This window comes from Amphibalanus amphitrite, unplaced genomic scaffold (genome assembly GCF_019059575.1).
Source record: "Amphibalanus amphitrite isolate SeventyFive unplaced genomic scaffold, NRLGWU_Aamphi_draft 000167F_arrow, whole genome shotgun sequence".
NCBI lineage: Eukaryota > Metazoa > Arthropoda > Thecostraca > Balanomorpha > Balanidae > Amphibalanus > Amphibalanus amphitrite.
Window position 1 is genome coordinate 702,275 of NW_024881662.1, and position 26,940 is coordinate 729,214.

Sequence of the window (26,940 nt, forward strand, 5' to 3'; positions counted from 1 at the left end):
GCGACGGGCCCTCAGAGGCCGACAAAGGGCCATCAAAGGCCGGTGGTACCTTAAGAAACCCTGTGGGGTCGTCTTTAGAGACCGGTTCGGACTCAGCGCCGATGGGGCCCTCAGAGTAGCCGGTGTGGGGCCTTCAAATGTCACCGGTGGGTGGCCGTCACATGCGCACTTGTGGGGCCTTTAGAAGCTACGATTTTGGGCCCCCAGAGCCGCCGATATAGGGCCTTAAGAGGCACTAGTGTGGGGCCCTCAGATATGGCAATGTGGGGCCCTCGGAGCCGCCGGTGTGGAGGGTTCACAGTCGCCGGTGACGGCCCTCACAGGCGCCGTTGTGGGGGCTCTCAGAGACACTGGTTTAGGGCCATCACAGGCGCGCGTGGGGCCCTCAGAACTGCTGTTACGGAACGGACCCTTCATAGGCCGACAAGAAGATATTAAAAGGCCACCGGTGCCTCCAGGAGCCTTGTGGGGTTCTCAGAGACTGGTATGGTGCGCTCAGACGCCGCTGGGATCCTCCGAGTCACCTGTGTGGGATCGTCAGGGTCGCTGGTAACTGACAAGGGCCCTCAGAACCGCCCATGTAGGGTTTTTAAAGCCAATGGTGTAGGGCCTCAGAGTTAGGGGTGTGTGGCCCTTAGAGACGCCGGTGTGGCGCTCAGGGGCGCCGGTGAGGGCCCTCACAGTCGCCGTTATAGGGGCCCTCAGAGAAATGGGTGTGGGGCCATTACAGGCGGGTGTGCAGCTCCTAGAGCTGGCCCCCTATAGGCCGGTTAGGACCCCCAGAGGCCGGCAAGTGGGCCTCAGAGGCTGGCTTGGGGCCCTTATGGAGATCTTAATGTTGGTACTTGTGGGCCCATGAGGTGTTCTTACGAGCCCTGTGGGGCCCTACTTAGTCCAAATATGGCCAACGTGGACCCTCAGCGGCCAATTGGCGCCGCAGGGCCCCTCAGGCCCGAATAACCCGAGGGGCCCCTGAACCTGATGGGGGGGGGGGCATGTGCCTCACGGGCCCAACTGGCTACGCCACTGACTGGAAAATCGTAAACCCATAAATATCGAAATGCGATCACCTGTCATTATCAGAGATTATTGTGATCGTCTGATTACCGCCAGAGCTTCGTAGCTACCGTTCCCTCCGCGCAATATCCGCTCCTGCGGACCGCAGGGGCTGCTGCACCGGTGCTAATCGCCGTCATCGGTTACTGTCGCCTTATTACCGAGGTGCTGGGGCTGCAACCAGCTGCCGGCAAATGTACGACTTTTTCGGAGACATATTTATGTAATAAGGTAGCCAAGTACCTACTAGGACGAGCAGAATGATGCTGAAGAACGTTCAACCTTTGGGAAATATTAGTGGAAATCCCGGGATTATCAGTAGGTACCTTATGAGGATACCCAACCATGCCTTGTATGTACGGTTGTGCCCCATGGCAAAGCTGCAATCTTTCACCCGGTGCAGGGGTTGAGCACCCCCAACCATTTTGAAAAATCGACACCCCTGCGGCAAAGGTTGTGATACAAGAGTCTGATTAATTTTTATTTGGTTAACTTAACAAGTCAAAGCATTTCAATTTCAAATGCAAATTATAATAGAAACGATTAAAGCTAATCGCATGGGGCTTGACTGCCCGGAAGAACAAAACGTCACGTCGTAGGCATGCCGATCAATTGACGATGTACAAAATCAAATTGAATATCGGTGCGGAGTTGAAATTAGGTTGAGTGAAGTATAGAAATATGTTTTTTGGCATATTTGAAATAGTTTTGCACAGACTTAGGATCGAATAATCTCACTGATTAAATCCGATGGAGATCGAAGCGCCATATACTTCTGACGATGGTTGGCAGTAGTTGAGCAGTAGGAGCCAGGAGTATGCAGCCCTCAGAGGATTCGTATTTCTTATGTTGGAAGGCTGCAGCAAGCGAAGGTGGACGGGTCTGAAGCCGCGCGACAAATCCGATTATGCAAATTATAGTCTTAGGTCAAACCGTTGACTTGGCTTTCATTCTGCATTCGTGTTTGGAAACTCAACAAATACATGGGGATGTGCAGCAACATGAAACTTGCGGCATGGAATCACACAGCCGTTTAGATGTGACCGAGAAAAGTCACTGGCGAATAATAAAAAAAAACGTCATCTTGCAATCTTACCATTTTCGCCTGGCACAAATGTGAACACATACAAAGTGAGTTCTGAAGCTGTGGCAGTTCAATTGTTTAATAGCTTAGGCACATATATAATATCGAATAAAGTAAGTGAGTTTCGTGTCTTAATGGTGTTCACAATTCATAGTTACTTTGTGATCCAGTTATGCGATATCCCAGACTGAATAAGCATACGGAAAAGTCAAACGTCGTTTCCTACTCATTCTAAATACAAATGGTGATAATCTTTAGTCGAAGAGTTGTCAGATACGGCTTTGTGTTTTACGTTTTCGACTCAAATAAAATCGTGAGCGAACAAAATCGATTCATTTGGTGTTTATTCCACATACAATGACAACTGTATTACACCATAGCATTGTTCCAACAACAATCAGATGGTCAGGATTAGAGGCAAGCACGTCTCAAATCCTGCCGTTGCCAAATTCGCTCACTTTTCTTGACACCATAAAGGCGTACGGGTGCACTATTGCACAGTGCACACCCATAAATTGAGTGAACCGACTCAATAAACCAGCGTAGAATACTTCTCCGTCGAGCCCTGTTAGAGCCAGTGCACTGAGATTCTTGCTAAGTCATTTATAAATCGGGATGCCTTACTCAGAAAAGGTTGTCCCGGTAGTTTGGCATATCACAGATCGTGTTTGCGAAATGTGCTTACATAACCATTGAGAGCAGTACAGTTGAATAATTTAATCCATACACTGCACAGCGCACTTACATCAGTCTCAGTCTGCAATGCACTACTTTTGGGACGAACTCGCCGCTGATGCATTTCCTTTGAGACGTTCACGGTTTCCAATTACCGCGCCTCATTTGAAGGACGACTGTGTCCCTCGACATAGTTTAGGAGGTGTCGCTGTCTTCGTGAACCGACTTCGTTACGCTCCTATAGACTTCCATCAAAGAACGGTGTTCTCACGAATCCAGGGAAGATATTCTGAAAACAATGACATTGGGTTACCGCTCCTCAGAAATCACGTTCTAGGAAACACAACAGTGACAGTGTACAAACAAATGTAAGAATGGCGATACAGAAACGTTTTCATTGCTATCGCAGGTATTACGGTATATAAACACAATCTTTTGCCATCTAAGTGATCAGCAATCAGCTAAACACAGCTTTAAATTGTTTTGTTATTGATGTTGCCGCTCGCTGCACATCTGAGATGAGGTCACTGCTATACATACGCAATAGTAGGTATGCCATTATGTGCGAACAATTCTTACGTTTTCAGATGCGAACATTTCTTGGCCCTCGGGAGAAGGCCTCAACAAGCATTATTACTCTCAGCTATGCCTCGGACAATAAAGAATGTCTTTGGTCTTCACCCCGGGCTACAGTGACGTCACGTCATCGGGCAATATCTTTTACTATTGTCCGCTACCCCATGCAGTATTCATATACTGTTTCGCTGCGTACTCACCCGATACACGCGCATACACTCCGGGGAAGCCACGTTGCGCACATCCTTTGCCGAAACTGACGACACCCACCAGGGTGTGGACCTTGGTAGCAGAGTCTCTGAGCATCATCGGTCCTCCGCTGTCACCCTGTGGGAGAGAGGGAGAGAGAAAGAGAGAGAGAGAGAGAGAGAGAGAGAGAGAGAGAGAGAGAGAGAGAGAGAGAGAGAGAGAGAGAGAGAGAGAGAGAGAGAGAGAGAGAGAGAGAGAGAGAGAGAGAGAGAGAGAGAGAGAGAGAGAGAGAGAGAAAAGAGACATTACGTCTGATTGTTTCCGCTTCCCAGTGTAACACCCGAGATGAAAAGACAATTTTAGAAGTTATAACGACTGTAATTCTGAGCCTTGAAGTTCGCGACTTGCGAGTAATTGCCGGTTCCTTACCTAAATTTGGAGACTTAATAACCTGTCTTCTAGCAAGCAGCAAGTGCGCAAATGCATACCGGATATCACGTGATTTGATTTCAGGCTTCTTGACGTCCACTTTCTGCGTGTCACGTATGATAGGCTGGGACCTGCCGACGTGACACATCTTGGCCTGTTGACCTGACACGACCTGCTGACCTGACGTCCTGCTCAGTGCTCACCTGACATGACTGGGCCCTTTGGCTTTGACCTTACATCCTGACACTCTGGTCTCTGACACAGGCCACTAGCCTGACACTTCTGGTCACCTGACTGGACACTCTCCCATTTGACACATGCCACTAACCTGACACGTATCCTTGCCGCCTTCTGGCAGACCAGCGCACACCATGTTACTGGTGATGACAAACGGCTCGTTGGCGTAATCCTCCGCGCACTTGTCGTTGGAGAGCACCGGCAGCTCGACCTGCAGCGCTACGTCCGGGTAATCGAGCGAGTCCTGGCGCAGCAGACCCCAGCCGGCGATCAGCGAGGTTCGACCGGTCAGACAGGCCTCCGCCGGTCCGCTGCCGCCACCGCAGGCCGCTGAGGGCAGACAGATGGGTCGCACACGGCCGTCCTCGCTGGAGATCAGCTCTCGAAGGGTGTCCCTCAGCCTGCGGGGAGTGGTGGTGGGTTAGAATGAGTGCAGGGTGGTTCATTTTGACATTAGTGATTGGGTGCAATCGTTCGATCCGTTTCATGTGAGATCATTTGCCTCTTTCGATTGCAAATTGCTTCTTCTCAGTTTAATTATTCGTGCTATGTGCATTTAGTAACACACAGCGCAAATGTGCATTTTTTAGCCATATTCGATCTCCTTTTACAAAAAAGCATTCTGCACGGTAATAACTAGTAAACGTTCGTTTACCCATCGTATTCTCCTTCCAGTTTATACGGCTTCTTCCCTGGCGATTACCCCTTGGACTTTTAAGCATACGGTAACAACTATTTACCACGCGCTGCACATCAACACTCACTCCAAGATTGCGATGTCGCTGTCGGAGCGGATCTTGTTGTAGTCGGGATGTTTGATGATTTGCTTGACGTAGAATCGAATTTGATCTTCGTCCCTGTATCGTTTGTACTTTCTAACCAGTACGGAAATACGACTTGCTTCTCGGCTGAAAGGCAAATGTAAAATATCTGTCAAAAGAAGGCAGCATATAAGCTTTGCGTAAAATGTTGGCGACAACATGCTTACAAACATTTTATACACACTTTAAAGGTATAACCAAGATAAAAGTGGACATAACTAATGACTTTACTGGAATATATAGGTCGACTAGAAAAGACTGTATCGCATCGCCCATCTGGCATGACAGGATGTCGCCCACTTTTTGACGCAGTGGGCGGCAGTCAGGACGTTACTCACTTTTTGACGCAGTGGGCGGTGGTCAGGACGTTACTCACTTTTTGACGCAGTGGGCGGCTGTCAGGACGTTACTCACTTTTTGACGCAGTGGGCGGCTGTCAGGATGAAGCGCTCGTTGATGATACTGCCGCCACAGTACGGGCCTCGACCGATCAGGCTGGTGATGCCCACCTGGCAATCGGTCAGGTGCTACGTCAGGATGGACTATTCACGCCGTCTAAAATGTATCATAATCAAAACATGAAACTTAATGAAAACAAACATAAATGGCAGAAGTCTATAACTTTGCGTATTCAATGTAAGAACATGTCATTAAAGTGACATTGATATCTGATCCTATAAGTGTGTCAGTAGTTCTGCATGATCAGTGTCTGTATCACGATCAATCTTTATTGCGAACTATCTGCGAACTGTGCCTTACTGATTCACCTACCATCCATGGGAGAGCCTTGCGAGGCACCACCTCCCCGCCGACGATTCGGACGTTCGTTTGGACTTTTCCGCAGATCGGGTCGTTGAGGTCCACCGGCCGGTCGACCTGGCGGGTTTGGTTGAGGGCCACTCCGACCTCAAATGGCACCACTGGTCTCTGTGATGAGAGTGGAGGTCGGGGCTTGGCCGCTGGCTTGGGTTTCTGGGGTTTCTGAGAGAAGGGAGTTTGCGGTTTAGCCGCCGGTTGGGGTTTCTGAGTGGTCACAACCGGGGCTGGTGTCGATGGTTTGGGTTGGGGGGTCACAAGCTTGGGCGGCACAGACGGTTTCGTCTCAGCCAGCTCCGGTTTGACACCAGGCTGCGGCTGAGCCGACTCCGGCCGGCTGACCGGGGTGACCTGACCCAGCTGTGACCCTCCTTCCACCCGCACTGCCTTCACCGAGCAGCGGAGCCGACCCTCGGAGCGGGAGCGCAGCTCGAGCAGGATGAAGGGCTGGGTGACATCTGGCGGCGGGTCGCCGGGACTGTAGTAGGTGCGCCGGCCGCGGACTGAGTCGCGCAGCACCAGTCGGTCACCCTTGCCGAGCTCGTAGGTGTCGCAGGTCATCCGCAGCGTGGCCTGCTCGTCCTCCGCCTGAAACGGAGTGGTGTACTGGTGAGAGATGGTGGTGGAAGGTGTCATTGTGGGGTGATGGTCCGATTCCGTATGGTATCGTAAAGCATGTGTCATCTCTAAGCGATCTCGATAGACACGATCTGTTCGACAGACAGGAGCGACCGCCATGGGTCGACACTCTGTACTCACGTCTCACATCGACAGGGAGGCAGTCGGTCCCCCACCCCGATACACCTGACCCTATGCCCCTTCTGCTTACCGTCAGTTGCCAGGTTTTCCACTGGTACGGCGGGTAAAGGCCCGGGAAATAGAGCGATGAGAGCGTGGCGGTCACTCCGGTGACCAGCTCGAACCGTCCGTACGCTCCCACTGCGGGCAGGGCATACCCGGTCAGAAAGGTGTCCCTCCCCAGGCCAACAGGTCTCAGGGTGGTCCGTCAGTGATTCAGAGCTGAACCGGTCAGCAATGTGTCAGAGGAGGCACATGGGTGATCCCCAGAGACGGAGACTCACCAGATCTTCCCAGTGCCCTAACCATCAAGTCTGATGAGTCCATAAAGTTCGATCTACCCATTGCAGAGATGTATGAAGTTGCAGGCCAATCAGCATCACGCCTCAGACAAACTCATCCCTACTGTCATCCAAAAGCACGCGTAACACGTTTAGCGGTTTAAGATCGCAATAGCGCATGCGACAGTAGCCGGTTACCGTCAGTGTCTGAGAGTTCAAACCCTTTACGAGTTTTATATACTGACCGTCCGTGTCTGTGTCGAGGGTCTGCAGCACGAGGCGCGCCACCTGGAACGGCGACACGTAGCGGCGTGGGGTGGATGCCGACCTCTCCCACGGGCTCCCGTCGTCCTGGGGCTCGAACAGCGGCGACGGCCGCGCCTCCTTGGCAGAGAGCTGCGGGCGCAGCGACCGCGCGACCGCCACCGTCGCCTGAGCATCGAACGTGTGGTCGTCCCACCGCGAGACGTCCGCGAGCTGGCCCGACGTCTGGCCCAGGAGCTGTGGAGGGGGAGATGCTGGTCAGATGTGGTTGGAAGAAGGATCGATTGGCCAGTAGTAGTTGTCGTGTGGTGAGGTAAACGAAATAATGCTTAACCCGCGCCCCGCTGGGGAGGGGGGGGGGCAGAATCTGCCCCCCTCCCGTTTTTCGCCAATAACTTCTAAACGCGTTACGCCAGCGACGTCAAACTTACGGTACCTTATCATACATTAATTTGACACGTTCCCTGAAAATTTGAGCGAAATCTGTTGGAAATTTTTGAGAAATTGACGTTTTAGTGACGTCATATTCCCCATTTTCGCCTCAAAAACGGCAAAATTTCAAACGCCGCTAACATCTTCAGTTTTAAAGCAATCAAGACGTAACAAAAAAGGTTATACGTGATTCTACTTTGTCTATCAAATGGCTATCTCGCTTTTTTGAAAATTTTGGATTTTGGCCTAAATTTTTTTTCAAAAAAACTGATATAAAATCCTGATAAATAAAAAAAAAATAAAGAAAAATAGTTATAAAATCCAAAATTTTGAGTGTATCGAAAAAAACCGGAATATATGTCAGAGAAGTAGTCTATGTGCACCTACATACCAATTTTTAGAAGAATCAGTTCAAAAATGTGGGAGTTATTCAAAATTTTATGACGTCACGACACACAATTTTTTTGAAAAATGATTTTTTGGAAGTTCTAGACCTTGCACGGAAACAAACATAGCACCGTTCGATTCGCCGTGAAAAACTGCATCAGATAGACACCTTTTTAGGCCTTAACAACCAACTTCAAAATTTGACCTCACTTGACCTGACCTTGACCTGACCTCGACCTGAAATTCATCCAGAGGTGGTCCATATCACTTATTGAGTGTGCTTATTGAATTCTATGGGTAAAATGACCCATAAAACATGTGTCGCACATGCCCTTTTCTATATTTTGTTTTTGGTGACCTGACCTGGCCTGACCTGACCTTAACCTTGACCTTTGAATGATATTGTATGCAACGAATATTGTCTTGGTAGTCTAAGAACACGTTTTGGGCAATCAGTCTCAGTCCATTCTGCGGCAACTACGGTGCAAGGCCGATACTGTAGAAACTTGCATTTTGTACCCTTGACCTGACCTTGACCTGACCTCTGACCTACTTAAGCAAAAAAATGGGCTCTTAAGATTCGCCTTGTTGAGAGCTTTCGATTGCCGTTTTCCCCGTCTTTCTACGACCATCGGTTCGGAAGTTAGACAGGGGGGGGGGGCAGAATCTGCCCCCCCCCCCAGCAGGGCGCGTATGGCTGAATAGCCCAGCGGGGCGCGGGTTAACTGTTTTGAATCAAGGCCGATTCAATAGGCTCTATAACCATGTAGTTAACGAATTAATGACATTGAGAGTCTTGTATTTAATGGCCAGGAGGCATGGAGGTTCAGTAATCCCCTCACTGTCATGATATGCACAATGTGCGTCGTATGCTGTTTTCTACGTAACGTGCATTCTGTTTACGAGACAACCGAATAAAGCCCCAACCTTTTTCTGAGAAGCATAGCTTATCTACTGGCTGCATCACCGGCTATCAAGGCTATGTCCTTCAATAGTGAGTTTGCACAAATAAAATTTCTCTGCTAACGGTGCACACACACCGAGCGAGGCCACCCAGTTCCCCACCACCCCCTCCCCTGCTAACCGCAGTGCTGTGGTGAGCAATGAGCAGTGCCTGTCGATAGACCGATATTATCACAGACGGTTGAGACTAGCCCGGATGCGCGGCTGATAAATTGGAACGATCTGCGGTAGATGGGTCTCATCGATGTTCCAGGACAGGGACGAGTCGAGACGACGACAAAGAAGACCGGACTCTTTGTCCCCTCGTCCTCTTTCTCCAGTACACCCCCACTTTGTGTAACCGCAGATCCGCAGTCCGCACCGAGCTGCTGAATTATTATGCACTGCAGCTGGCCCGGTAATCGGATATCACCGAGCACAGCGCAGCAAACCCGAACAGCGAACAAACGAGCTGTCTCAACAATAATTTACAGCAACGTGCGTACGAGATGCGCGCAGCATTCCGTGTCGCAAGTGGTTCTCAGCTTCTGACATTGACCGTGACCGGCGCGCGGCTGAGGAGGCCTATCTCCGTGACCGGGAGAACCGGTGCCGGCTGGTGAGGTTGACGTCCTGCTGTCCACACTGCAGCGGTATCGGGGCCCGGTCGGACGGCGCCGAGGCCAGGGGCCCTGCGGTGGCGACGGACCGCCTCCCCGCCCCGCCGTGACCGGTTCCGGGCCAGGTCACCGTTTGGGGTCGAGTGCACCGACGCGGCGGACGTCGCGGAGAGAGTTTGTCTGAGCTTAGCCGCGCCGTGGTGAAAGCCGCGAGGTTTTATCCATCTCGACAATGGCGCAGGATGGCGTGGAATTTGTCAACCTCATCACCCTATCCAGTCCACCCCGCGAGCCGCGCCGGCCCAACTGCGGCCAGCGCGGCCGACCCAACCGTGCCAGCGAGACGTCCCGCGCCCCCACTCAATGCAGCGGAGCATTTTAACCGAAATGTGTGCTATGCTACCCAGACCGAACCAGACAGCTGCCCGGGCCAAACCAGCGAAATTGACCGTTAGCACTGCGTGCTATTCTGAATATCAAGCGCGACGGCTATGTCGTGGGTCAATTGCTGAGTATGCCGAGGCCAACGAGAAAAAAATCGATTCGAAACATCGACATAACCCCGCTAAACCAAAGATAAAACCACGCAAAACATGCGACTGATAACTCGGTCAAAAACTCGAACCAGATATGCAAATGTCCCAGCCTAAGCAGGGAGCACATTACATACGTCGGGCCAACCAGGAAGCCTTCTTCCACTTCTCCGCCAAACATCGCCAACCCCCCGGGTCAAATCACCCAACCGCATACCTTCATTCTAACCAACCGCCGGAGGAGCACAGCGTTGACCACAAATCCAGCTTACCCGCGACCGGAGCGCCCCGTCACCGGTCACACACGGAACAAAGCCGGTGTCGTAACGCAGAGACCCAGCTGGGAGACTCGGGGGAATCTTGTAACGTGGGGCATCGACCTGGGATTAGGACGGCTCGAGGGATTGACTTACTGGAGCGGAGTGGGTGTGAGACTGGTCCATGTCGTACGTACTCAGTGCCGTATGCAATATGCATATCATACAATAGGGATGCATGCTCGTACGTGGTCTACAGCATATTACGTAAATAGCCCATGAACGTCGCCGTCAGGAAGGGCGGGAATTTAGCACGATAAAAGCGGATTGCCTACACCCACAATCCATATGTGTGATTATCTCATAGTAGCACTATTTATCGTCCCTGTCTCCACTTGTGTTGCTGCAAAGTGTACAGTGTACACGACCCACCTACCAATAAAAACAAAAACAACAACCGAAAACCAGAGCAGTACTTCAGCCCAATGTTCGCTGGGCTTCCTACAATTGGCTTAGGTGTTGAATGAAAAGAACAAAACAAGCTTACAAGTGCTATAGGTTAGGTACAGTAGTAGAACAAGCGATCGTGGTCAAAATAAGGAGAATCCGATTGGCGCTGTAAGGATAAGAAGTGATGAGAAGTGGAAAAAGAAGCATAAAAGAAGGATAAGGAGGATAAGGATAAGAAGTGGATAAGGATAAGAAGTGACAATAGCGAAAATATACGTTGTTGGGGAAGCAAAAACGCCATAGGTAAAGGCAAGAAACAAGCAGCCACAAGCCAAAAAAAAGGCGCAACCTATTTAATCTGCAACGTATTTTATCTACATATATTTAACCCTCACCGGCCGAGGATAGTTTTTTTTTTTCGCGATAGCTCCGAACACGCTGGCGATAGAGAGCTGAAACTTGGTATACCTGACCTTTGACTCAAGCTGGATCTTTTTTGACACCAACCGCATTTTTGAGTCTGGTCAGGTCACTGACCTATGACGTCATAAGTGAACCTCTGCACGGTCTTCAGATGTCGCAACTTCGCAACTGCCAGAGGAGATGTCACAGGGAAATGAAACTTACAGGATCTAGTATCCATTATGAGTCTCGCAAACACGCTCGTTTTTTCCGCGACGCGCTAGCTACACCAGGGGCGAAACGGCGAGGGGGTCGTACCCGCCCCCCCCCCCTCGGCCAGCGCGTAGGTAGAAAACCAATAGGTCCGGCGAGGGTTAAACGTGCACGTCGAATTAAACGCGCACGAGTTCGTCATTACGTGAATAGTTCGGTGGTTGTCGAACAAACGGATGGACCATGTGCCTCGAATATAACCCACGCTATTGTAATCCGCACTAGTATATAATTCGGCGATAAGTTTTAATCGCTATTACAGACATAGTTCAGTAAGAGAAAAATGCGAAAATCAACAACTAACCAGATCACTATCGTCCAGGCGATATGTGCCTAGCCATTGCGGCGCACCAGTCAGCAGTCGACTCAGTCAAATGTCTCTATTCTACTCTCGCCTCCCTTCGCCCTGGAATGGTGTTATTATAAGGGCCTAAAACAAAGAACAAGTTGAACGCCATTTCCCGAACTGGGAACATCAATCCTACAGGACGCGTATTTTTACAACAAATTACGCTTTAATCTTGTCTTGAAGGATTGCTGATCCCGGATCACGGATTAACTTCTGAGACGGTTAAGGCTGTGAATTTTAGAATCATAGCGCACCGATCAACCAGATTCTTGCAAAACGATGATCACAATTCACATGATGCCACCAAATCATGCTCCGACTCAAGGACATCAATCAAGCTGGGAATGAAAACTATGCCTTTTAAGAGACTATCCACTTGGATGGCCGATGGATCTTATCACTGCAGGTATTATTAAAAAGAACCCACTGTTTCTGTCCTACAACTAACCAATGAACCGTTATCATTTTTTTGGCCCTGTTTTTTTTTGTGTCGTTAGCCCTCACCAGCAAAATTGAAGCTAATGCATCCCATAAGTCGCATTTAGGATTTGGGCGAATATCTCTAGAACACATAGGTGGAGGTTTGTGCCGAGCTAGGTGCCCGAGCTGTCCCAATTCCACGCTGGCTTGGCTTTGGGGCCGCAATAGACGGCGGAGGTCAAGGTCACCGCTAAGGCGGCGGAGGCTTTGCTGCGCCCGGGCACCCCCAGCTCGGCACAAAGTTCCACCTATGCTACAGCTAGAACGAGTTATTGGATTGGCTATGTTGGGATCTATGGGTCATTTATCTGACCTGTAAGGCCACCATTTAACCTTAAACCTTAAATTGGGTGCCATGGGCTTCACCTCGTGGATTACATCGTCCTGCTTTTTTCAGCGAAGCCTTTGATTAACCTGGGTCAAATGCGGGCCCCATTTCCCGTCAAAGGATGCAGAAAGGCCAATGCTGCAACAATAATATGACACTGATGGATGACAAGAATCAAGACCTACGGGGGGGGGGGGGGCTCTTCAGTTCATAGCCCCCCCTCCTAACTCCGAAACTACTGGGCCGATCGTAAAAATTCAAGCGGCTTCTGATAGCTCCGGAAAAACTGTCGAACGGAACCTAATTTCATTGACCTCGAGGTCACCGATGACATCACAGGTCAGGTCAAAGTAAAAATTGTCGATGTTTGGCCTGTTCACCTTTTGGGCTCTAGCCGCCGTCTTACAAGTCAGATCAGGCTCATTTTTGTTTTACACACTCGTGAACAGATGCTTTAGATATACCCTGAGGGTACCAAACTTGTACTTTGATTTTCAGGTCAGGGTCAGGTCATCACAGGTCACGGGAATACGTCGGTCACGTGACACATGTTTTATGGTCAATTTAGGTCATAGATTTCGAATTCAATGTCCTTTGTGTCATTTGAGGTCATTTTGAGTTGAATATAGCTGAGGTCAGGCCACTATCAGGTCAAAAAAGGTCAAATTTTAAGGTTAAAATTGTTCAACCAAAAAAGTGTCTATCGGATGCACTTTGAGCTCAGGAACACAATGGTGCTCTTTATATTGGTGTACGTCAAATACGTGCCAAAAAAATTGATTTGAAAAATTTATAATTGTGAATCTTTTGCTATACATAGGTAATGCGTAGGTATAACTTGGCCATTTTTGAAGATGTTTAGCTAAAACTTGCTAGAGTACCTAAGTCATAAGCATGTGTTCTATCTCATATACCTATTCCATTTTTTTTCTCGAAAAATCAAAAGTTTTTTGAAAAAAGATAAAAATATAAATTTTGAATTGTATTATACATAATTTTCAAAATTTTCAAACCTTTGAGAATCCGAGATAGCAATTTGATAGCACAGTCTATTTTGGGTGTTCTCATGCAAAGAAATTGGATCTAGCTTAAAAACTGAGCTCTTGGGAACGATTGCCGTAGTTCAATGTTTTACGTCGAAATCGGCCGAACATGACGTCACTCTGACATCATTTCCGGCCGACCTATGGTAGCTACGAAGTTCATATTTTGAAACAAGGTGTCAAACTGATGCAGCCGAAGGCACTGAAAGTTTGGCGTCGAAACGTCAAGCGGTTTGGAAGTTATTGCAGAAAAACGGGAGGGGGCTATGAATAGCCCCCCCCAGTGGGGCGCGGGTTAAGCGCTATTCCCGTGTTAGGTATGTGGAAATGTTTAATCATAGTGTGTACACCCATGTACGTAAGTACCATGTACATACGCACGATGAGGTATGCTTTGATGCATGATTATACCTAACTATGCATTCCGATTATTTTCTTGCCCTCCACGTACAGGTGCACTGGGCATATACTCGCATTGTGCATTATCCATTATCCTATACAAGATAACCAGCTGCATTATAAACAGACAGCCGTGTCATCACACGTCACCTGAGGTTGCCTGTTGAATATAAATAAAACTCATCGATAACTGAACATTCTCCTCACCAGCACATCGGTCGGCAATTACGTCAGTGCACTGACGTAATTGACGTAATCACTACCACTGCAGTGGTAGTGACTGTTGATTGTCGAGTTATGACTATGCTAATGGGCTGCTATTGTTACCTGTGATATAAACTGTTAATCGGCCATCCAAACCGACCAAACCATAGTCAGTGGACGCCGGACGGACGATATTTATCGGCAGTTAATGGCATCACCATCAGACGTAATGCCGAACGTCATTATCATGATGTTTGACTTAGGGCAACTGGGGAATTCGATGATTGAATAAAAATTCATCTGGTAATACCAGCTACAACGTGCAGTGAACCCTCGCACACACGTGGAAGGTGAAATCGGATAAACACCAGTTTTTCACGAACAACTGGCGTGAAAAGCGGCGGATTGCAACGAAACGTTATCAAATGAAACCTATGCCATTATAAATGAAACCATGACATTGTATTGCACATCTGACACGAGTATTCCAGCAAACACCATCTCTTAGCTCACCTGTGCGATCACCAGGAACAACATCAACAGCATCTTCGACGTCATCGGCGGCGGGGCGGGGAGACGGTTCGTCATCGTCGCCGTGATGGAGCGTCTCGGTGACGACGGAGCTTTCCGGCGACTGCAGAGCTTCCCGGTGACGGTGGAGCTTCTCGGCACCCGCGGTGCGTCCCGGCGGCTGGGCGGCTGGCTCGGGGGCCGCCTGGTGACTGCTGCCGTCCGCACCTCCTCTCGTGGAGAGCGGCTGGCAGCACCGACCGACTGGGACCCGAACAGGTCCGGTCTGCCACTGCACCGGTCTAACGAGGTCGACCGGGGGACGGCGGCGGCGGCGGCGAGCTGTGTGCGGCATGTGTACGATGGTATGTGCATTGTGTGTGTACTGGTATGTGCTGCGAGGGTTCTGAGGGGGGCGCAACACCGGGCACGGTATGCTCGCTATAAGGAGCATGCTTATCGCTTACTGATGCGCTAGCCTCAAGATCCAGGTTCTTTATGCATTGGGTACGCAGTTATGCATATTTGTGTCGGTCTCCTGCAGACCAAAAACTGTGTCGGAGACCCTGATCACTGTTCAGTGTTCAGCCCAGTGCAGTGGGAGTAATAAGCCTTAGCGATTTTACTCCCACTGCACTGGGCTGAACACTGAACAGTGCCCAACCATCGCAACCAAGCACCCGACCATCGGTTGGGTCCTCCTTTGGCAACTGCTCCGTCTCCCCCCCCCCAAACCTCCACCCCTTTACCGGCCCGGTAAGGGCCGCTAGTAGGCACCTAATACAAAATTAGGTACATATATCGAGCGTATGGAGAAGATCGAGAGGTATTTGCTCGCAATCGCTTACTGTCTTGGTAGTAATCGTCACTGGTTACTGTATATGACGTCATGCTGGCGTGAACCAGCCCTTTTTTCGACCTAAGTGCAGCGTTTGGTGCTGCCATCTGTCACCGACTTTCTTATCAGCGAAGCCGTTCACGAATCATCGCTGTCACTTCACTCGGCGCTCGCATTGATCACCGCAAGCAGCATCGCTGAGAACCCGCTGCTTGCAGACGCTGGTAAAGGTATGTACCTAAATGCGAACGTTACTAATGGCCAATTAGCCCTTGCCGTAGTAACGTTTTCCCATGGCAGCTAACGTATAGAGGGGGGGGAGGTCCGTTGCCCCCCCCCCCCAGTCATTCGGCCCCTGATCAAGTCAGAGCTTCGCGGAAAAGATGGGCGTGCTGCCAGTGATGAAAGAAAGCCGTTGATAGGTATTGACCGTCCAGGTAAGGTCAATGACCCAAAGGTCGAGAAAATCGAGACCTGCTAGAACTTCTTAAAATGTGGTTGTTATGGTGGTTTATAGGCCCTGATTTTAAATTTTCACATTTATTTTGATCAAAGATGATGTATTCATGCATTCGGGGTAGGTCGGGTCAGGTCAGGTCCGGTCAACCAGTAGGCGACCGGTCGGCTATCCAGAGTAGGCGTTGATCACCACTGACAGCTTCGGGACATGTTGCATGAAAGCTAAAACTATACTTACACATAATCAAAAAGGTGCTAAATTTGAAATCAGCTCCAAAACTACCTCAGAAACTTTTTAATTCATAGAAGTAAGCCAAGCTCATATAAGGTTGATGACCTTAATCTGACCTTCAAGTGACCTTGACACCCACCATAATGCATGGGACAAACATAAGACATGTTGGCAAGTTTCCAATCACAAAAAGTCTGGGACTCTGGAAATGCACAGATGTGTGCTGAGTGCTGGGCACATGGCGAATCGCAATTCGGGCCTGACATGGTCTCGAAAAAAAAAAACAGGCCACAGGTCAAAATTCATCTGGGTCAGGGTCATGAAACTTTTGAAACATGCGTAAAATAAACCTCGCCCGGCGAGTTGATACAACCCTCCCCCTGAGGTTTTTTTCGCAAATGGCGTAAAAACGGAGGCGCGTAGCACCGCCAAATTTGGCATACCCTCTGGAGCGACCTTTTGACACCTTTTCTGAAAATTTCAGGTCTCAGTTATTTCAGGTCAGGTCACCAGGCCACAAAAAGCGGAACAAGGTCAGGGTAACATTGGACTAGTTTAGCGTCAACGGAATGACAAGTTTTTTTTGTTAACCCGCGCCCGGCTGGGGGTCCTGGATTTCCACGCCCTGCTGGGGGGGGTGTTTGAACACCCCCCCCCCTTGTAACTCGGCTCCTGGGCCACGTAGCGATACGCGGAAGGCGGCGTTCGAAAGAGCGTCAAAAATAATGACGAAATCACTTCGGTCAATTTTTTGGTCAGGTCAAAGGTCAGGTCACCAGAGGTCATTGAAGGCAAAATTTCGCCGATTTCCAGGTCGAATGTCGAAATTTTCCAAGAAGCCAACGCATAACTCGGGAACCAATAGAGCTACAGCGCCGCGGAAAAGCGCATTTGATACCCCTATTAACGCTCTTTCTGATTAATGCTCTCAGATTTGACCTAACTTCAACGGTTTTGCCTGCAGGGGGCAAAAACTGCAAAAATAGCCGATTTTTTCGGAAACAGTTTGTCTGCAATAACTTTTGACCCAAGCCTTGTACGAGCTTACTTTCACTGGCATCGTGTTCCTCTCGTTAAGACGCATCGAATGAACTATAACTTGACCTTGAAAGGTCAGCTTGAAAATTTGACCTCAGGTCAAGGTCATGACCTGACCGGAAAGGGTCATGTTGCATATCAGTCGATCCGTATCGTCGAGCTGAACACATCTAAGGCGTTTTCATCGCTCTAGCATGCCTCTATCAAAAGTTATTTGCGAAAAACTGTTAGATACCATTCGTGACCTAAGATGACCTCAGGGCATAAATAAGGGTCACGGACACCATTTTCATGTTCAGTGTGTCTAAAACACTTGTAATTCGGTGTTTGGGAGTGTTTATAATGTCTTTCGTCCAAAACAGGCGCATTTCAATTTTCTCCCATTGACTTATAATGGGGTGGTCGCAAAATTGACCTGACCTTAGGTCATCGATATCAAAATTCTGAGATATACATTTTGTACATGCTATTGCTCTTAGCAATCGCTGAAACTTTCAAAGCGATATCTGTCATAGCTACACCTAACTCGGTGTAGCTATGACAGACATTGACACTTTTTATGAGGTGAGGTCACTTCAAGTGACCTGGTGACCTGACCTTGAATGACTTTGGTCTGAAATTTTCACAACATGTGTAGAATTGATGTATGATAAGGCGTACCAAAAACGGCGGCGCTCCGCGCCGCTGTTTTTGAGATAATTGCAAAAAAAAAACACAAGGGGGGACACCCCCCAGCAGGGCGCGGGTTAATAGCGTAGTACCGTGACATGTAGCACCACCAAATTTCAGGCACAACTTAGGGCATTCATTTGACACATGTCCTAGGAGTTTTCAGTTCCAGTGACCTCAGGCAGTTCCAGTGACCTCATTCACCAGGTCACAAAAACCGGTACATTGTCAAAAGAGCACTAATAATACACTATTTTTCCATGAGATCTAGAGTTGCTTATCGATTTGATACAAACTTGCATGGAATATGCTAAGCTTGCCGCCGAGTGCCATGACATGCAACCCGGTTTTTCAAGTTCGGTTGACCTGAGATCATCTAGAGGTCATGATAACTTCTAAGGACATTTGCCCAAATGGCTCCAATTGTAAAAGTATGAGAGATATACATATGCTCCATTTCAACGTTTTTGTGTTGTACTACCTTAGTTTACATATAATTGGTGCTTGCATGCTGCAAGAACGCTAGGATCGGGTCAGCTGAGGTCCAATGAGGTCAAACTACGTTTTTGCTAATAAGGTGGCACACAATATGACTAGAGCTCCAAAAATGGTGGCATTGTGTTGCTGATCAGCCGAGTCGAATGATTACGAGCGAGCGAGCGCAGCGAGCGAAGCGAAGTCTTTTCAATATAACGGAAAAATCTCAGTATGAGCGGCCCGGCCCGGCCTGTAACGCTTTTGAGAGGCTTATATCTCAGCAACCGCTGGACCGATTGGCCTGCGGTCTTTTTTGCTGAGTAGCCCCATCCTTTCTACCCCGTTATTGACTACTTTTGACACATCTCAGTGACCGTCGTGGCACGTGCCACGTGAAAAGTCAAGGGTGTTCAAGCTGTTTTGCAAAAGTAGTGATTTTGAGAGGCTCATATCTCAGCAGCCGCTAGGGCGATGGTCTTGCGGTAATTTTTGTAGGGTAGCTGCATCCCTTCTACCAAAGGTAGGATACTCTTGATCTATGTGAGTGACCCCTACTGCACGTGCAAAATACAAAACGAAGAGGTGCCAAATTTGTTCCCATTTCAATAACTCGGTAATTACTCGGGCGATTTAGCTGAAACTTGGCATACATGTAGGCACCCACCAGGCAATTCATTCCCATGTGTTGCGGTTAGGGTGCTACTGCACGTGCGGGGCGCTTCCAGATCTCGAGAACGGCTGGGCCGATTGCGCTCAAATTTGGTACACGGTTGGGGACTGGTTAGTAGGCTGCAGTGCAAAAGTCAGTTTGGACCCCGTTTGCACGTGCGCACGTGCAGAATGCCGCTTCCAGATCTCAGGAACGGCTGGGCCGATTGCGTTCAAATTCCTCTCGCCCTTCCGCACGTGCAGGGCACACTATCTCGCTCGCTCGTCCTTCGCCCAAAAGGCGTTTTACTGGTATGCGATATGATGCATGTTGAAGAACTTATGAACTTATGAGCTTAATTAATTAATTTAAGTTCACTTAATTTTTAGTGAAGTTTCAAGTTCACTTAACCCTATTCCGGGCGGGCTCTGAAAGATTCGGAATCGGGCAGGGGCCTTTTTGCCCCCCCCCCCTCCCTCAGATCTCGAAAACCAGGAATCGGAGCGACAAACGGTAAAATGCGTTTGATATTTCGCTGAAAGACCTACAACTTTTACACACAATTTTCTGGTTCAGGTCAATATTGAGGCCATCAGAGGTCATAAAAAATAAAATGTTTTGAAAATAGTAACTTAGGGTAACAGGTCAGGTCAACTTAAAAAATTGACCTAGGAATTCATAAGATGACCCAAGAGGGTCACGCTAGATATACCAATCAACGCGTCCTGACCAGGCAAACAGTTTGGTACCAGTTAGGTACAAGCCTTTCGCACAATCATATCCAGGGGCGGCGCCACGGGTTTTTGATAGCCGGGGGGGGGGGGGACGGATCGACTGACCGAAAACCCCACAAGTAGTTACTGATCGTGTATGAAAAAAAAATCGAGGCACGTAACGCCGCGAAACTTGGTAAAGCCCAAAACGCATCGAATGACGCATCCCGTTTCCAAACTTATCCTAATAAGTTAGGACGCCTAAGATCACCTTGTCATGCATTCTTGCCTCAATCAAATTTGCAGTCTTGCCAACCCAAAGCTGGTTTTCTACAAGTTGCGTATTGTTTAGGTATGAGCAAGGCCGTAGGGGAGACCCGGGAGGTATGGGCCGGTTTTGTGAAAAGGCAATTTTCTTCCAGTGGGCAGTGGCTGCATCCGGTTTTTCACTCTGTGCACGTGAAATTGCCTTTCGCCTGCAAAGTGTGCCTGATATTAGGCATCAGGGATCAACTATTTTGTCTCAAGATAACTTTTAATAAATCATGCGCTTTTTCGATCCATCAAAATACACCGGGAGGTATGGGCCATGGCCCGGGAGGTATGGGCCGGTGCCATGTTTCATATCCTTTTCTCGACAATGAGAACAATACTCGTAGCTGGTATCTACCTTGATCTCTCTTAGAGCCCAGGAACCGCATAAGCGGCGAACAGCTTACTTCATGGAGGTCACTTGGGCACGTATGTAGGTATTTTGGTAAACTCAATCATGCACCATGAAATAAAATATATAATATTTTTCTGTTCGAATGAAATTTGAAGCTAAATTTTCAACCTTGCGCGACAAAAATAAAACTCATTGAAGATGACACTCAATGAAAGCATCTTTTTATTGATTTATGATCAACGGGGGTGGATGGCCCGAACCTCCCGGTTAGGACGCCAGAATTTGCGTAGCATCTCAGCTCATAATCTTGCAAGAAAGCTTCAAATTGTCTATCCAGCCTTAATTTGCATGCTTTAAACTTAATGTTAGCATTGGTCTGACATCATATAACGAGCCTGGTTCAAATTCATCACGAATTTCCTGTATGTACAGTAGTTTACTCGAAGAGGGCAAAAACGCTTTATCACCGCTCATTGCCAAAGAAGATTGAGGACAATTTTGAAAATCACGTGGGTTGTATAACGGAATGGCTGCTACCAGTTTACGCGGTCAAATGTGTAAAAACACGCAACACTTCTTCAAAACTGCGATGGCCCATACCTCGGCCCGATTTCACCAAGTGAATATATTCTTGGTGTACTTTGGAAAAGTACACCGACAAAGTACGACGACAATACTATTCTGTTTCACCACAGGAATATATTCACTACGCCCGCTTCACGTAGTTTGAGAGCCACCGGCGCGCATGCATACATCTTGTCGGGGACATGCATTCACTATGTATATTTTTCCGTATTTAAAGTCGACGAGCTTAAATGCTCAGATATACAATATTATGAAAAATTCTGGCTACGCTAATAAGAATTAAATTTGCTGATCATACAAGAGGAAGTGCCTAAGGAAATATTGCTAATAATGCTCTTGATTTTTGCTCGGAGCATGACATTCCAAAGCCAAAATGTAAACAATCGGCAGCAAGCCGCGAAGCACAGGTGGAGTTGGGTGGAGTTACTGGCGTGTGTGGGTTTTATTGGATTTTGAATTAATATTAATTTTTTCTTCCAAGTGACTTCTCATTAAATATTGCTTTAATATTTGCTCACATCTTCTACGCAATTCTGGAGTGGTTTAGAGCAAATATAAATAAAGCCGAACAAGAAATGACATTACTTGAGGCACCTATCTAACTACCAATCACTGATGGTAGCAAGGAGCACGGCCGACTAGCCGACAAGTTATCTGAAATATTACCTGAATCAAGTTTTTAAATAATCGAAGGGTCTACCGACGACTTCAAATATGGAGAATATTTCGGAATCATTCTCTGAACCTAAACGGAAGCGGGAAGCCGGTGATAAATTGAATCATTTGGCCACAACACAAGAGAAATATGGACATTGGACAGCATATGGATACTGCAAAGAAATAGTAAAAGTGGGCGATGAAAACGAATGTAATGAAGCGTTGTGACTTGTGATGCAACATGCTGGGCATGTCAATCAAGGCGTTGCTAGACTGGACTTCAGTTCTTCCTCTCGCCCTCGCCAGCTATTTACTTTCTCTTCGGTAAAACGCTGTATAAAGAGCACGGTGTAATAATCACGGTGAGAAAGATTTGAAACGCTTTTGGCCTTTTGTGGTATCAAAATACAATGTGAACTGTCGTTTTTTTTAAGTGGAAAACTCAATAATGTAGGTAATCGGGAATGCGAATGAAAAAGGGAATTCCCTGTTGTGTTTCTGCATGATGGGGTGACTTTAATCGCAGTGATGCCACGATGAGATAAGCCTTATAAAAATAGCTGTTCTGGGGTTTAATTTCAATATAAGCCCTGACACACGATACCCTATATATCCAGCAAGAAATAACCATTATGACCTCTAAAACTTTTTGCGTAGCCAGTGGCATGTTTTTATCATACGTTGCATCGATGAAGTCATTAAATTTGTAACATTATCATACAAAAAAATTGATGTATGCCAAGCTGTTTTCTCAAAGTATGCCACAAAAAGTAGCATACTTTCAATGCCAGCAAACTCGGCAAACAGCTGTTGAAAAAGCAGATCGGCGTACCAGAAGTACCTCAAACGTAATAGTATGCCAAAAAACGACGGACTTCTGCAGTCATACTTTGTCTTTGTCTTGAATAAGTATCCCTGTACGGAGTTTGGTGAAACTGAATATGTCATAATATGCCAAAAGTGAATATGTACGCCGCCGTAATAGAATATATTCACTTGGTGAAATCGGGCCCAGGGGGCCCATACTTCCCGGGTCTCCCCTATATGGTATGAGTAGCAGTGCCAACTGCCAACTATTCTTAATACCATAAACGTTCTTGAGCCGAAGAATTCACACTGCTTCCATTATAAATAACAAGTGACATTAGGAGTTGGAAGAAAATATTTGTAAAGGAAGGTAAAATAAACACTTGCAAAACCTACCCAAATAATTCTAGCGACTAGGGGCTTAAGCCAAGTCTGATAATTTAGTTGTGCAGACGAAGACGCTGCCTAGTAGGTACATACCTACCTGACATGTGTTGTGTTATGACTTATGGCACTTACTGATTGGCATCTGTCGGAAGTTTGTGTTGGAAATATACCTTCCGTCCCAACATTCCCAAGGCACCAACTAGCATCATCTTCCTAGGTACCTAACAGAGGTTTTAGCAAGACACCCTATCCTAATTAAGTTTAGTTCGTGAGAGGATCTGACACTCGAAATTCTTTTCCAGGTTCTGTATTGAAGAAACATGGACCTTCAGACATGGTTATTTAGTCTGGATGCTGATAGGTTAAATGCCTGCGTATCTGCCTTTAAGGTAGCAGTGGGCGGCGCTGTGTGCACTGTGCAACTTCTGAAAGACGGTGTTGTTCAAGTAGTCGGCCTTCCCTGCGATGCCATCAAATACTGTTTTCATGAATTTTGTGAGCTCGTCAAACACGGGATCAGCGCGGCGAAGGATGTCATCATCAAAGCCCTGGATGTAGTTCCGGGCTGGATCAAGGGCTGGATACCATTCAACGCAGCTGCACTTCTGGGAGGAATGCATGTTGCTAAGTTGGCCTGAGCGTTGACCCGTGGGATGGTCGAGTGGAAGACGTCGCAGACCTGCAGGCTTCTCTCTGCCAGCGGCACCAGCAATCAACGGGTGGCTCCTTTGTGTCGGACGTGCAAGGGCTTGTGATCATCGTCTGGTGACGTTAACGTCTCATCTGGCCGTCGCCGTCATTTAATGTTACCTACTTTATGAATCAGCCTAGATCTCAGGCCTCAGTTGACGCCCAGGGAGATGTAGCAATGACATTATTTGCAGAATGAATGATACCGAATCTGACCTACCCGGGATAACCTTCACTCGTAATCCGTTTAATTTCCAGCCGGTTAGCGTAAAGCTGATGTTCATTTGCATAAATAATACGGAAAACAGCTGTGTTTCGTGAAAATCCTAACTATAACTTATAACTTATAGTTACATAGATTTTACCCGTCTAAGATTACTTACGCTAAAGGGTTACGATATTAACTTCAGACGTTTTCATATTGATTTGATTCAGTGCATTTATCGTAAAATAGGTAAAGTTGATGCGTATGGAGCTTGATTTGATGTGCTTGCGGGGTAATATGATGCGTGTCAACTGCAGGCAATGCAGGCAATGCAATGCAGTTTCGTCACTGTATGTGATACAGAAATAGGTACAAGTAGGTAAGTACAACAAGCTGACATTCACTGTAATACACGTCCAAGAAAATGTGTCCATGCTTTCTTGTGCGCTATGCATTAGTGCAGGTTGGTACGAAATCGGGCTGTGATTACCGCAGGCGATCTATAGGTATGATATGATGCAGATGTAGGTACTTATGTTATAAGCTGAAATATAATAAAAACAAAGACAGTAAGAGTATGCGTGCGCCGTTACGAGACACAGCGGCTGACATCCCCAGGTTACAGAATGCGGAACAGTGTTGCATGCATTTTTAAGGTCCAGCGTCAACCGGTGACATCAGAGAGCAAACTTAGGTTTTTGTTTACATGTTTATTGTTCTCGGTAAATAACTTTGCAAAAATGGTCTTACAACGACTTTTACACAATAGCGTTTCTGTTTTCCAGCCGCTTCGAATCACATACTTTTTGTACGAGTATCGAACTGAAACTGAGTGTTTACCTTAGATCAAGGTCAGGTCAAGGCCGCATACGTCCGTAAGTTAAAGTCATGTTGCGGGTCATGTCAAGGTCAAAGGAGGTCATACTGCACATCATTCGATTCAGCAGCTCATTCTGAATTAATTAGTACCTTTCACTACTCCCTAGCTGATTTATAAACTATTCGCAAAAACTTGGATGACCTCAGATGACCGTAAGGGACACATACGCGCGCACACCCGCCCCCACATACATACACACACGCAACTGTTCACTCACACACGCACGACGCACCGATGCAGGCACCCATCAGTCTACACCCACCCACCAGCACCCAAAAGCGCACTAAAACGCTTATCTCCCAGCAGGACGAATTTCTAACGAGTCCATCATCGGTTTACCCGACATTAGCTTAGGCACAGAAAACAGCACCTACAACAGAACAGTACTACTGTTATCTGTAGCTTAGGTAAGCGATTTCTTTTCAGGCCTTTGCAACAACCTACCAGACCCGATGCCATAAGCGGATCGCGAGGTTGGGCCGAAATTAAGCCAGGATCCGAACGTTCCGTCATTTTGCATCCCCAAAGCAGCAAAATGCTTCACGCCTCAAATCCCCTGATCCCGTCTGGACGGTCACCTTTGTTTGTTTGTTTGTTTTGTTTTGTTGGGTTAGGCCCTTTCGGTCCAATGAGATCATTGCAGAGCCGGGAGGATGATAGGATATAGGGGGAGACATTGGTCTGGGCAGGCATCCTAGTGAGTCGCCGGGGCTGAGCCCGTCCAGAGGACAGGCCACCCAGCCCCAAGGCACTCACTGCACCCGGCTACGGGGTGCGCCCCCTCGGGAGCAGCGGTGCCGCTCCAAGGGAGCAGCCCGCATGAGATAAAGTTGCCTGTCCAGCCCGGAGGGGGGTTGCGGCGTGGAGGAGAAGGATTTCAGTATCCTGAGGATAGAAGCACGGAACGGTGACGGTCACCTGTATCCGACGTGGGTAGTGTTTGGATCGCACTCGGACTGCAGACCACACTCTAGTTCAAGTCTCAGACAACTGTATTTGGTCCTCGGGTCGCTGCAGTCACCTGGGTCGGCCGGTATACTGCCGGGTCATTAGAGTGGCCAGAATACCACAGCTTCGGCCACAACACTGGAATGGAAATAGGTAGCTCCTCATGACTGTGCAGGCTCATCGTGTGGTGGGGTGAACGTTAGCGGGGCTGGGCGGCCAGTCCATTGCACTGGACGGGCTCAGCCCCGGCGGCGCAGCCCGGCGCCCGCCCAGACCAATGCACACAGCCGTTATCTGGGTTGAGAAGTGGCCCTGGCCAATACCATATTTTCCGACATTTTTTAAAACGTGTTTTTCTTTGACTTTACTTTCCGTGTCATAAATTGATGATGCCACACGGAACAATATTTCAAAAAAAATATTTGACATTCTGATGTAGCTGGGAGAGCTTTCGAAGTTCGTCGTGTTGTCATGTTCAGCGAGACCAAAACTATAATGGTATTTTTGAGTAAATTTGAGGGGATTTTCTGCCAGGTTCTTCTATAGAAAGATCACCGTTTCGCTGCTAATTGAGCTAGAGCATCGCGGAAAAAAAGATCGTATGCGCCGTTACAGACGCAGTATTTGGTAATCAATTTCAAAGGTCAACCGATGACCTCTGAGGGCAGGTCAAGTGCTCCAAGGTACGGGTTTGGTTGCTGGTTAATAACTTCGTCAAAAATGGTCACAGAGTCGCAATTTTTGGCACCATCCCCTTTGCCTAGCTCAGGCGTGTCGAATGTATACTTTTTGTTCGGATGAGCAGTAAGGTGTTAAGAGGTCAACGTAAGGTATTGATCTCCGGACAAGGTCAGGTCAGAGCCCTCCAGGTCACGAAGTTGGTCGAAGGATGTCATATTGCACATCATTCGATTTGGCAGGTCTTCCCGAGTCCAGTGGTGGCTTTTTCTATTCGCTAGCTCAAATGGATCGGGAGTAATTGCCGAAAAACTGTTATGACCCTGATGACGTCATAAATGACGTCACGCAAGGCCAACAATGCCAAAGTGAAGCATCGGACCTTGCAAGGAATGCATGAACTCACGATTGTGTGTGCTTAAGCTAGCTTCAGATCATTACCGGTGGCAAAATAATAATTTCCATATTTCCCCCATTGACTTATAATAGTGAGGTCACGTGACAGACCTCATCACGGGTGACTTAG

The 26,940-nt window shown here is 47.9% G+C and overlaps 1 protein-coding gene and 1 long non-coding RNA gene across 2 annotated transcripts; one reads left to right on the top strand and one right to left on the bottom strand.

Annotated features, from left to right (window-relative positions):
• Positions 1-2,467: 2,467 nt before the first annotated feature.
• On the bottom strand, positions 2,468-15,210 carry LOC122383577. Its single transcript, XM_043370127.1, has 9 exons — positions 14,839-15,210; positions 7,208-7,463; positions 6,713-6,822; positions 5,839-6,471; positions 5,482-5,576; positions 5,011-5,154; positions 4,338-4,647; positions 3,592-3,718; positions 2,468-3,104 (listed from the first exon to the last, which is right to left on the bottom strand). Exons 1-9 carry the CDS (start codon positions 15,208-15,210, stop codon positions 3,067-3,069), a joined length of 2,085 nt encoding a protein of 694 aa, XP_043226062.1. The 3' UTR covers positions 2,468-3,066.
• A 578-nt stretch (positions 15,211-15,788) lies between these two features.
• Positions 15,789-24,337, top strand: LOC122383566. Its single transcript, XR_006256861.1, has 2 exons — positions 15,789-15,903; positions 23,316-24,337. It is a non-coding gene; the product is annotated as an uncharacterized LOC122383566 (long non-coding RNA).
• The last annotated feature ends 2,603 nt before the right edge of the window (positions 24,338-26,940 follow it).